This window comes from Triticum aestivum, chromosome 3B (genome assembly GCF_018294505.1).
Source record: "Triticum aestivum cultivar Chinese Spring chromosome 3B, IWGSC CS RefSeq v2.1, whole genome shotgun sequence".
In the NCBI taxonomy this organism is placed as follows: Eukaryota; Viridiplantae; Streptophyta; class Magnoliopsida; order Poales; family Poaceae; genus Triticum; species Triticum aestivum.
In genome coordinates this window covers 534,620,652-534,634,028 of record NC_057801.1, presented here as the reverse complement: position 1 = coordinate 534,634,028, position 13,377 = coordinate 534,620,652, and the positions used below count along the sequence as shown (strand labels likewise).

The 13,377-nt window shown below is 42.5% G+C and overlaps 1 protein-coding gene and 1 pseudogene across 1 annotated transcript; one reads left to right on the top strand and one right to left on the bottom strand.

Moving 5' to 3' along the window:
* The first annotated feature begins 457 nt into the window (after positions 1 to 457).
* Positions 458 to 2,848, top strand: LOC123070747 (senescence/dehydration-associated protein At4g35985, chloroplastic). The gene is made up of 5 exons (XM_044494064.1): positions 458 to 1,603; positions 1,679 to 1,815; positions 1,910 to 2,076; positions 2,173 to 2,257; positions 2,359 to 2,848. The coding sequence occupies exons 1-5, from the start codon at positions 1,028 to 1,030 to the stop codon at positions 2,516 to 2,518; spliced, it is 1,125 nt and encodes a 374-aa protein (XP_044349999.1). The 5' UTR covers positions 458 to 1,027; the 3' UTR covers positions 2,519 to 2,848.
* A 395-nt stretch (positions 2,849 to 3,243) lies between these two features.
* On the bottom strand, positions 3,244 to 5,355 carry LOC123070751 (40S ribosomal protein S24-1-like; annotated as a pseudogene).
* Positions 5,356 to 13,377: the final 8,022 nt, after the last annotated feature.

Here is a 13,377-nt window from a genome sequence, read left to right as displayed (position 1 = left end):
CAGGACCTCCGCCGCTGGATCACTGCTATCGCACTCGGATGCAGTCTCTACGGAGCCAGTCGACAGGTCGAACAGGCCGTAGAGAGATTCGTCGGGCTCAATCGCCGCGACTTGGGTGGTGGCCGATTGGCGAGCCACTGCGTGTCTCACCCATCGCTGGAGCCTCGACCGACCGGAGCGCTTGCGCTGGCGGGAGACAGGGAGGGAGGACGGCGCAGGAGTCGACCAGTATGGGGTCGACGGCTGCCGCAGCAAGACGCCGCGGACACACGCCCGAAAGTGCGTCGCCCCGCGGACGGGGAGCGCGTCGATGTCGAGTGGTGCCTCCTGGAGCCAAGCGGAGTCGTCGGCAATGAAAGTGAGCGCACCGAGACGGATCTCGTGGCCTCGACCAGAGCTCCGCCGGAAACCATAATGAAGGCGATCGAACAAATTGCAACTTCTCCAAAAAAATCGCTCAGCCAGAATTCAAGGACGATTTGCTGATGCCAACATTGTTTCCGAAGTTCGTACCAGAGTCATCGACAGAGTGTTACAACCATGGAGAAAAAGTTCCATGATAAGGTAGATAAGATGAGGAATCGACGGAGCGCACTCTGACAGCTTGCATCTGTTCTTCATTCACGTCGGTGAAAATTGCGACCCTCATTCCGTTTTGTTGCTCGCCCTCGCCTGTCGACTCCTCGCCTTTGGTGGGAGTGCAACTGTTGATGTGATAGCTATCTTCATACTTTTATTGTTCCCTTTTCTTGCCAGATATTATTGTGTACATATATGTGTGTGGCCTGTGTAGACAAGGAATGTGTGTCCAAGGTGTCCCCGAATGTATTAGCCCTGAAGAATGGAATAAAGGCGCGGGGCGGGCGGCCGCAAAGGAGTGAGAAAGTTACAGAAAGATTTATTCCGTGTGCGTCCTGTTCGTTCTTTCTCCTGGCCGACATGATATATATGCATCCCAAAGCCAATGCGTCCCGGGCAGCCAGCTTTGCTACCAAGGCCATAATTTGTAGCAGCTAGATAGAAGTTCATGGGCTGCTGCGGTGGGGGCGCCATGTCGTCGTCGTCGTCGTCGTCGAGGCCGAGGGGCGGCATCCGGGAGGAGACGCTGCTCCGCGTCCCGGGCGCGTCGGTGCACCTCGTGGCCGGCTCCGAGGGGCCCCTCGAGCTCGGCCGCGGCGAACTCTCCGTCGTGAGGATCTTCAAGGACGACGTGGCCGTGACCACCGTGGTGCGCGTCGGCCGCGAACTCGGCTGGCCGCTGGCGAGGGACGAGCCCGTGGTCAAGCTCGACCGCCTGCACTACCTCTTCACGCTACCGGACAAGGACGGCGGGCTCCTCAACTATGGCGTCTCCTTCGCCGACGCCACGCTGCTGCCGTCCTTTGACGCGCTCCTCAAGTCCAACTCCTGCTTCTCCACGCCTTCCGCGCCGTCGAGGGGCTCGAGGCCGCCGCCGCCGGCGTCGGCGTCGCCCGACGCGTACTGGAACGACTTCTCGCCGAAGGTTGGGAGCTACAACAACGTGCTCGCCAAGGCCATCGGCGCGGGCACCGGCCACCTCGTCAAAGGCATCTTCATGTGCAGCGAGGCCTACGCCAGCCAGGTAGGTACTCCGCTCTGTTTCGTCCCTTGTGTTTTTTCACGACAAGGCCACCGCTCTGAATGCACTGCCGTGCAGGTTCAAAAGGGAGCCAACCTGATTAGCCCTCAAGCAGCCGGCGGCGCGAGCAAACGCTTCGGCGGCGCCGGTGGAGCTGACGGGAGCAGCCAGGCAGGTCCGGCGAAGCGTGGAGGAGTCAACAAGAGCCTCAAGAGGTAGTAAAACTCAACTAGTAGTATCTTTTTCCTGCTTGTGTGAAGTTTCTGCTTGTTCATCATCCACTCATGACTACTGATCTTGGCTGCTCAGGGTTAGGAAGATGTCGGAGATGACGGAGAAGATGAGCAAGACGATGCTGGACACGGTCATCTCGGTGACGGGGTCCATGGCCGCGCCGCTGCTCCGTTCCAACCAAGGGAAAGCCCTCCTCTCCACCGTCCCCGGAGAGGTCGTTATCGCCTCTCTCGACGCCATCAGTGAGTAGTGCATGCCCTGGAAACACCGACGGGACCTTGCCGTAACGACCAAATGTTTTAAGAGATTACATCGGTTGCCTTCTTCCTGTGTGACAGATAAAGTGATGGATGCGGTCGAGGCTGCCGAGAGGAGGTCGCTTGCTGCGACCTCCAACGTTGTTTCTGGTGCAGTGTCCAAGAGGTAAGAACATGAGCACCTCAAGCCATACGAACCCCATTCTCTGTTGGAAAATCAGACCAGCATTTGGAACGAACCATTTGACTGACTAGCTTCTGCTGTAGGTATGGAGAGAGCGCAGGGGAGGCGACCGGAGACGCATTCGCCACGGTCGGCCACACCGTCGGGACGGCGTGGAACATCTTCAAGATACGCAAGGCCGTCACACCCTCGTCCTCCCTTCCGGGGAACATGGTCAAGAGCGCCGTCAGGAACAGAAACTGAGGCCGACTCCACACGGCAGCACCGCCACCGTACCAACAGGTAGTAGCGCTGGCTGTGCTGCCCGGGGAGGACCATCAGCATACCTAATGAAGACATGTAATGCTACTCCACAAGTTATACAGTGTAATAATGCTTCTGCTTTAGCAATTTCGGATGCCTACAACAACCAATGCGAGAAATCATAAATCGGTTGCTCACTAGGAATCGGGGATGCTGCGACAGGAAAAATAATTATATGAGACCAGGTCTCACGGTTAGCAGGTGAGACCCGCCCTGATGGATGACACATGACATTCACAAATCATAAAGTATCTAATCTCTTCCCCCTAATTTCAGGTGTGTCATCCATCATGATGGGTCTCACCTGCTAACCCGTGAGACCTGGTCTATGCCCTCCACGACTTAAATTAAGCATGCAGGGAGAAAGTGCATAATCAAAATGAACAAGTGTAGAAAATGGAGTGGACAGACAACGAAAGAAACTGCATATCACACACTAATTTGGACGAGAAAGCTGACTCGTTAAAGTTTCCATGAACACTTTAGCTCTAACCTCTAAGCATGGATGTAAATGTCACAAAGGCGTTATTCCAAACCAGCTAGGTTCACATCCAGGAACGAGAAAAACCTCACTTCAGCTCGTATGAGAAAAAAAAACTAATAAGGACATAATGATGTCGCCGCCACTAAACCGCCGAGAGTGTAACCCAAATGTGAATGAATGTTTACTTCTTCTTCTTCCCGGCATCAGCCTTGGTCTGCACAAGCCAAAAATATATCAACATAAACGATCACACTGAGCACTAGAATGTGGCCAACAGATCATGCATAAGTAGCTCACCTTCTTGACACCGCGGATTTTCTTAGATCTGTTCTTACGCTCCTTAATTTGCTTGCGAGACTTTTCAACCTTAGTAGCAAGACCATTCTGGGAAAGGGAACAGAGGAAATTATTTAGTTACAGGAATAACATACATGAGCGACAAGGCAGAATATAAAAATAAATACCACCATACATTGAAAATTCAGAACCAAACACACCAACAGCTGTTTATTTCCTCTTCATAACAATTACACATCCAGCCACATGAATAAAAAACGGGAATGATAAATCCCGAACGTTCGGATTTTAAGCATGGCAACCCGAACGTTTTTATGGCAACTTTAGTTCACGTGAGGTTGGCAAACATTGCAATTTTCTGACAAAAAACAAACTGGGACAAAGTTGCCATGTCTTAACAACTAAAGTTGCCACCTCGCATCAACTAAAGTTGTCATGTAAAAACGTTCAGGATGAAATGCTTAAAATCCGAACGTTCGGATTTTATCGAGTCCATAAAAAACTGCGTAACTAAATATTTACATGCCTTTTTTGTAGTCATGTATTACTCTTTAACATCTTCGCGATACATATTATTATCTACCGAGGTTGATTGTTGTTGCAGCATATATACTAGTCCTAGGAGATTGAAACTTACCTAATTGATGACTACTCTTTTTTGTGTTGCAAATTTGCGTAAATGGAATATCCGTACTCTACATCTGTATGGGCTTTAACTAAAATATAGAGACCAGCAGAACACACAACGGTTCAATGCAAGAAAACATAATACAAAATCATGCACATGTATTCCCCCATCCATAAATTTGTTTCTGAACATCACAGACACCATATCATAATATAAATCTATGATGCATTGGCAGCCACTATGCCGTTGCAAACAGGAGGCACAGACTACAACCAGTCAGGAACGCAATGTCCGTGGATGCACAAAAACCACACTCTTTACAAGAAGTCGGCAGTCCCCAAAGAAATCTAGTGCCGCAGTCATAATTTGTCATCTAGATACGCACATGAAAACAGTATGACCAACCTGAAACATCTAGGCAGTGAAAGCCAAATAACCACTACTCCCTCCGTTCAGGCGTTCACTATTATAAAATGTTTTAAATATTTTAATATGGGCTACACACAGATTGAAATAAGCGAAAAAAATATACTGAAACGTGTCTACATACATCCGATTAAAAAAAAAGAGAACATCTTATACAGTACTCCCTCCGTAAACTAATATAAAAGTGTTTAGAATACTAAAATAATGATCTAAACACTCTTATATTAGTTTACAGAGGGAGTAATAGTGAACGGAGGGAGTACTATTCTTTTATAGCAGATTAACGGAGGGAGTAATAGTGATACTAAAGACCATTAGGGCTGGACTACACGTGGCAAAGAGCGATCGAGCCCGATAAAAAAGGCATCTTATTCCATAACTAAATCAGCGCAATGGCAACATACCCTGATCAGGCGGTACTTGGGCTCCAACTTCTTGGCTGCTTCGAGGTTGTCGTAGATGAGACCGAATCCGGTGGACTTGCCGCCTCCGAAATGTGTGCGGAACTTGAACACGAAGATGCAGTTGGCGTCCTTCACGTCGTACATCTTGGCCAGCTTATCCTTAAGCTCCGCCTGCACAGAGAAACCCAGACGATGAGATCCCTAGATCGTCACCTGAACAGCCTCCATGTGTGTATTCGATGTCTCACTTTGGGGACGTTGGCCTTGCCGGGGTGGATCACCTCAAGCACCTGAAAGTGAAAGGTGGAGCGCCGGAAAGAGTTAGTGATTTGAGAGATGTGATGGATCCTGAGAGCCCCGATGATTAGGGCGGGGTGCGTACGAATTGCTTCCGGGAGAGGAGGCGGTTGGTCATGAACTTGCGGGTGCGGAGGGTGACCGCCGCGCTGGCCTTCGAGTCCGCCATGGTTGGAGTTGGCCGCCGGCGAAGAGGTGGGACTGGGAGACGAGAAGGTGTGATCCACAGGATGCGCTCAGGTTTGTTCCGCCGCAGGAAAACCCTATGGGGGCACTTAGCTGATATAGCGTGGCAGTGTGGGCTTCGCTCGCATAATAGATGGGCTTGAGGAGTACAGTTCTTAGAATCCCCTAAAAAAAGAATAAGCACTTACAAAAAATTAAAAGCTTTGCGAGATTGCCAAAAAAACTTTAAAAAATAAAATAAAATTAGGAAAATGTAAATAAAAAAGAAAATAAAAAATAGAAATAGAAAAATTAAAAAGATAAACAAAATAATCTATGTCGAAACTCCTAAGTTGTGACAAGTGTCGCACATGCAACTTAGGAGTTTCGACATAGATTTGTTTTATAAAAAGAAATATCTCTTGAACATGTATCCAAGTCACTAACCATTGTCATTGTTGGTTTTTTTTTTCTCGCACTGAAATATCCAAAACTAGATGTCATATTAATATGTTTAGGCAAACTTTGTTTTCACAACAAAAATAAATAAATAAATAATAATAATAATAATAATAATAATAATAATAATAATAATAATAATAATAATAATAATAATAATAATAATTTTGATTGTTTGAATTTACAATGACCTTATGTTTGAATGTACACTACCCTGTTCGAAGATTTACAATCCTATAACTTATGTAATTTATAGTAGTAGCAACTCTAGCAGACCCTGCATCCCGCCCCGACCCGTAAAATAACCGTCAAAATGCGGGTCGGGGCGAAAAAACCAGCCCGATCAGACCTCGCATCCCGGCCCGGCACGCAAAAAAATTTAGGGGGCGCGGCAAAATCCCGATCCCAACCCGGAAAAACGCGGGTTTCCCCTTCACGGTTGCAGTGCCCTGCATATTAGCGAAAGCGATTGGTGGTGGGACATTTCATCCCGTGCCTTCTCCCACCAACCACCTCTCCTCTCCCCCCTCGCGCCGCAGCCGGCCGTCGCCCAAGATTTGGCCGAAGCAGCCGATAGGAGCACGCCGGAAGGTCGCCACGCGCACGAGGCCTCCCCTCCCTCCCCCCCTGCATCGGCGGGCCGCCAGATTTGCAGATCTGCGGCACTTCATCGCGGGCCGCCGGATTTGGCCTTTTCCGGCCGCCGGTTGCTGCCCTAGGCGATGGAGTGGTCGGGGAGCCTCTCCCGCAGCCCAGGCAAGGACGCATCACCGCATGCTGGTACAGATTCGTTTGCCCGCCGACGTCGAAGGTTTGCGGGCATGGACTCGTCCGGCCGTCCACCGGGCTCGGTGCTCGTGCAACGTCTTTGTGGCTTGCCGATGCCGCTCATAGATTGCGACGACTGCAGCGGAAAGTGCTATGGCTCACTTCGAGCACGCAGAAGCACCTCAGATGGGTGTTCTTCAAATGCAAAAACAATGGGGTGCACACTTGCGGTAGCTTGTTTCATAGCTCATTCTTTAGTTCAATTGCGGTAGCTCACTTCGAGCTTGCTCATTCTTTTGTGTAGGATGATGGATGCTCATTTTGGTTTTGGGAAGGCCAATACATTGATTTGTTGATAAAAAAACTTAATAGATGTTAGTGCACTCCTTAGTACAATCGAATGCAATGATGCAGCTGCATGTGCAACTAGAGAGGAAGCAACGTCTACTCCTTTCGAACCAAAGATGAAGAAAGAAGAATGCAAAATCAAGAATCCACAGTCAACAATGAATGCATGGAGAAGATATTAATCCAATTTGTGGGAGCAGTTATGGAAGTTGGAAATCTTCTGAAATGCACACTTGTGGTTCTTGTTTTCTATGGTTTTGCTATTCTAGCCAAGATTTGGTGATATCTTTTGTATCTAATGTTGTTGCAAAAGCAAAAAAATGCATTATGCTAGATCAACTTAAGTTGCAAATCTAAGTTTTTGCGGATCAGGAGGAGTTGCGTCAGATCATACACCGCATAATGGACCCGGAAAAAAATATATTCCGGGAATATCCTTTTTTACGGGTCCATTATGCGGGGTCTGCAACTGTGGCCGTCCACGCTGGCCCGCAAAAGCGTTTTTGCGCAAACTACAAACATGTTTTGCGGGCCGGGAGGATGCAGGGTCTGCTAGAGTTGCTCTACAGGTTGTGATTTATAATGTCGAGGTGGCTTCTTAACGACCAAAACTCAGTCGAGAAACAATAATCACATTTATTAGAACCAAATATAAGAAATGGTGCGTAATGACAAAGAACTTCTTGAGGACTTCGCGGAGTCCAAGGTTTGCTGGGTGCGACTTTCGGTGAACAAAAAGTTGCCCATGTTTTAACTAAGGAAGGATGTGCGAATAAGCTTTGTAAAACATAGTTTCATGTCTCGCTCGCGTGTGTTATCATGCTGGTAGGCTTGAAATAGGTGGAGACTGGCTAATAAATCACAGTGATTCCAACTAAAAAAAATGTACCTAATGACACACGGAGTAGGTTTTGCAAGATTCCATGCATGTTGCAACGCACGGGCATTTGTAGTAGTACCAAATTTTTACCTAATAATAAAGCGAATTGGATTTTTGGTCATCCGTCATACATTTTGCAAAAAAACCTCCGTTTTCCGTAAATAAACCCGCGGTACACGTTAAAGTCACTCCCGAACCGTTTTTTTATTTTCACAGAAAACACCTTGATGTTTTAGGTAATCAACCCACCGTCCATATTTAAGTCAACCGAATAATTTTTTTCATTTTAACATAAAACCCCCTGACTTTTCGGTTAATCAATCCGCAGTTTATCTAAAACAAAATTATCAATACTTTTAAACTGTAGCTCTGATTTTAACATGTTATATATGAAACTTGATTAGAAAAATGTATAGAATCTAAATATGATGCTATTTTTAGCTGTTAAATATTTCGGAAATATTATTTTGATGTGAACTCAATCTATAATGTATGGTCCTTTTTCTTTCTTACTGATAGAGAGGAAAGAAAACATCGATAACCACACATGCACACCTGTGAAAAACCTAGCGGGAAAAAAACATATTTCTCATTTTATTTCGAGCGAGTGTGCGCGAGAGAGAGACACCTTAGAACTGACTGCATTCAAACACGCTTTCATTGTGTGAGCACTGAGACCACCATCAATAACACAAATGTGATGCCATGTGAAAACAAAAGGACGTGAACACATTAGGATCTTGAGTCATGGCTATTGAGTTAAGAACGTGTTTTATTTACTCTCCCATTGCAACGCACGGGCTCTTTTGCTAGTAATAATAAAGGGCTATTGCTTTGTGGCGGGACATCACCGAAATTGCCCCCAAAGTTACAAAATATTACTCACCAATGCCATCTATGAGTGATAAGAAATATTTCACACAGGGGAATCCCTGTCTAGGCCGGCCCATATAGTAGAAGCCTTCTATACCGCGCTCTGCGCGCTGGAAGAAGGCATAGCGCGCCTATTTGAGCCGGCCCATGTTCGAATGACCTATTTTTTAAAATTTTGTTTTCCTTTTCCATCTGGGTTTTTTTGTCTACTTGAAATAATTTGATACTTGAAAAAAGTTCCAAAAATTTTATAAATGAGAATTTTGAAATAAAATGTTTCATGATTAATAAATGTTTGTGTGTTCAGAAAATGTTCGTAATTTTTTTTAAAAATTCACATATTCAAAAAATATTCGCAATTTTGAAAACAAATGTTCGGGAATAAAAAATGTTCAAGATTTTTTGGAAAAGTTCGTGTATTAAAAATGTTAATGAAATTGAACAAAAATTCACCAATAGAAAAATGGTAATGAATTGAAAATTTTCCTAAAAATTCCAAAAAATCTTCGTGACTTAAAAATAGTTTATTGATTCATAAAATGTTCATTAAATCAAACAAAATTCATGAATTTCAAAAAAAATCGAACAAACAATTTCCAAAAAAATGTTGTCGATTCTAGAAATGTTCGCCTATTCAAGAAAACTATTTTTAAAATTTTCACAATTAATATTAATTTTTTGCAAATAGTATAAAATGTTCAGGAATTCGAAAGATATTCAAAAATCTGTAAAAAAAACCATGAATTTGAAAAATGTTCACGAGTTAAAAAAATGCTCATTATTTTCCAAAATTGTTTAAGATTTCACGAAAATGAGAGTGACAGTGTATCTTGGTGATGCAGCAAAATGTAGTCATGACCATTGGGGATTATGATTTTTCTTTTCTTTCGTTGCAACGCACGAGCCGGTTTGCTAGTCTCTACCTAATAATAAAGCACACAACATTGTTTTGCAAAAAACCCTCTATAGTTACTAGTAATTAAGCTGCGGTACCATTTTAAGTGATTAACAGACAAAACTTCTCATTTTGCAGAAACCCCCATGTAGTTTCCAATATTTAACCCCAAGTATTATTTCAATTGACCCAGAGAAAACGTTTCGTGTTTTGCAAAGAGCCTCCTGTTGTTTCCTAAGTTCAACCCGCAGTCCGTATCATATGTTTTTAAGAAATGATACATCTCCAACTTATCTATAATTTTTGATTGTTTCATGCTATTATATTATCCATCCTGGATGTTTTATATGCTATTTTGTATGATTTTTGGAACTAACCTTTTAACCTAGAGCGCAATGCTAGTTTCGGTTTTTCCTTGTTTTTGAGTTCTACAGAAAGGAATACCAAACGGAGTCCAAATGACCTAAAAATTTACGGTGATTTTTTATGGACCAAAAGAAGCCCCCGGAGCAAAAGAGTTGGGCCAAAAGAGCCATGAGGCCTCCACAAAGGTGCAGGGTGCCCCCTAGGGCGCGCCCCCCTGTCTTGTCGTCGCCTCATGGACCCTCCTGACTTGTTCTCGACGCTTTTGGATTCTTCTATCATGTCATCTTTTAACTTTTTCTTTGAATAACTTTGCATTTTCATAAGCTTGGGTTCTCTATTCATCTAATGAGCTAATATCAAATAACCTCTTTGCACCAGCAAGTTTGAAATCACAGTTGAGTTCTTTAATTGCCCAATATGTTTTATGTTCTAACTCAAGAGGCAAATGACAAGGTTTTCCATAAACCATTTTATAAGGAGACATACCCATAGGATTTTTATATGTTGTTCTATAAGCCCAAAGTGCATCATCTAACTTCTTAGACCAATTCTTCCGGGACCTACGGACAGTTTTTTGTAAAATTAATTTTATTTCTCTATTGCTAAGTTCAACCTGACCACTAGACTGAGGATGATAGGGTGATGCAATTCTATGGTTAACATCATACTTGGCAAGCATTTTACGAAAAAAACCATGAATAAAGTGTGAACCACAATCAGTCATTAAATATCTAGGGACTCCAAACATTGGGAAAGTAACTTCCTTAAGCATTTTAATAGAGGTGTTGTGATCAGCACTACTAGTTGGAATAGCTTCTACCCACTTAGTAACATAATCAATATCAACCAAAATATGAGTATACACATTAGAGGAAGGGAAAGGTCCCATGAAGTCAAATCCCCAAACATCAAATGGTTCTATAACAAGTGAATAATTCATAGGCATTTCTTGACGCTTGCCGATATTACCTATTCTTTGACATTCATCACAAGATAAAATGAACTTACGAGCATCCTTGAAGAGAGTAGGCCAATAGAAACCAGATTGCAATACCTTATGAGCGGTTCTGTCTCCCGCATGATGTCCTCTATAAGCTTCAGAGTGGAATTTCCATAGGATTTGTTCCTGTTCATGCTCAGGTACACAACGTCTAATAATACCATCGACTCGTTCTTTATAAAGATGTGGATCATCCCAAAAGTAATGTCTTAAATCACAGAAGAATTTTTTTCTTTTGTTGGTATGTAAAGCTAGGGGGATGTATTTAGCAACAATATAATTAGCATACTCAGCATACCAAGGTGTACTGTTAGAAACATTTATTGCAGCTAACTATTCATCAGGAAAACTATCATTAATAGGTTGTGGGTCATCAAGAATATTTTCAAGCCTAGACAAGTTATCAGCCACAGGGTTCTCCGCTCCTTTTCTATCAGTGATATGCAAATCAGATTCTTGTAGCAAGAGAACCCACTGAATGAGTCTAGGTTTAGCATCTTTCTTTTCCATAAGATATTTTATAGCAACATGATCGGATTGAACAATTACTTTTGAATCTACAATGTAGGGTCTAAATTTATCACAAGCAAACACAACTGCTAAAAATTCCTTTTCGGTAGTAGCATAATTTCATTGGGCACTGTCTAGAGTTTTGCTACCATAGTGAATAACATTCGGTTTCTTATCAATCTTTGTCCTAGAACAGCACCAACATCATAATCACTAGCATCACACATAATTTCAAAAGGCAAGTTCCAATCAGGTGGTTGAACAATAGGTGCACAAATTAAGGCTTTATTTAGTGTTTCGAAGGCTTCCAAACAATCATCATAAAAAAGGGATATCCTTTTGCAAAAGATTTGTAAGAGGCCTAGAAATTTTAGAAAAGTCTTTGATAAATCTCCTATAGAAACCAACATGACCAAGGAAACTACCAATACCTTCGATATCTTTAGGACATGGCATTTTCTCAATTGCATCAACCTTGGCTTTGTCCACCTCAATACCTCTTTCAAAAAATTTATGGCCCAAAACAATACTTTGTTAACCATAAAGTGACACTTCTCCCAATTCAAGACAAGATTTTTTTTGCTCACATCTCTGCAAAACTCGATCAAGATTGCTTAAAAAATCATCAAAAGACTTCCCATAAACTGAAAAGTCGTCCATGAAAACTTCAACAATCTTTTCACAAAAATAAGATAATATAGCAGTCATACATCTTTGAAAGGTAGCAGGTGCATTGCATAAACCAAAAGGCATACGTCTATAAGCATAAGTTCCAAAAGGACAAGTAAAAGTGGTATTTTCTTGATCATGTTGAGAAATATGTATTTGTGAAAAACCAGAATATCCATCAAGGAAGCAAAAGTGTGTGTGCTTAGATAATCTTTCTAGCATTTGATCAATAAAAGGTAGAGGGTAATGATCTTTTCTAGTTGCTTTGTTTAATTTTCTAAAATCAATTACCATTCTATAGCCTATGACAATTCTTTGTGGAACAAGTTCATTCTTATCATTAGGAAACATAGTAATACCTCCCTTCTTAGGGACACAATGAACATGACTTACCCATCTACTATCAGCTATAGGATAGATTATACCCGTTTCCAGAAGTTTCAATATTTCCGTCCTTACCACTTCTTTCATCTTCGTATTTAACCGACGTTGGTGATCAATAATGGGTTTAGCATCAGGTTCCATATTAATCTTGTGCTGGCATATAGTGGGACTAATGCCCTTAAGATCATCAAGAGTATTCCAAAGAATCTCGGTGCTTCCTTAGAACTTTCAATAATCTTTCTTCTTGATGTTCTGAAAGGTTAGCACTAATAATAACATGATATATCCTTTTCTCATCAAGATAAGCATATTTCAAAGTGTTTGGCAATTGTTTTAATTCAAACACAGGATCACCTTTAGATGGAGGAGGACCTCCTAGAGTTTCAATAGGTAAATTGTGTTTAAGCAGAGGTTGTTGTTCAAACAAGATTCTATCTATTTCATTTCTTTCATGCATTTGCAAATCATTTTCATGGTCTAGCAAATATTGTTCTAAAGGATCAGTAGGAGGTACAACAATAGAAGCAAGACCAATAATTTCATCCTTATTAGTCAAATCTTTCTTATGAGGTTTTATACTCGACTTAGAAAAATTAAACTCATGAGATTCATCATGAAATCTAGCACCAACAGTTTGTTTCTCACAATCTATTTTAGCATTAATGGTGTTCAAGAAAGGTCTACAAAAGATAATGGGACAAAAGTCATCTTGTGGGTAACCAAGAACAAGAAAATCAGTAGGGTATTTTATTTTCCCACACAAGACTTGAACATCTCTAACAATCCCAATTGGTGATATAGTATCTCTATTGGCAAGCTTAATAGTAACATCTATGTCTTCTAGTTCAGCGGGTGCTATGTAATTCATAATTTCTTGATATAAGGTAAAAGGAATAGCACTCACTCTAGCACCCATGTCACATAAACCATGGTAACAGTGATCTCC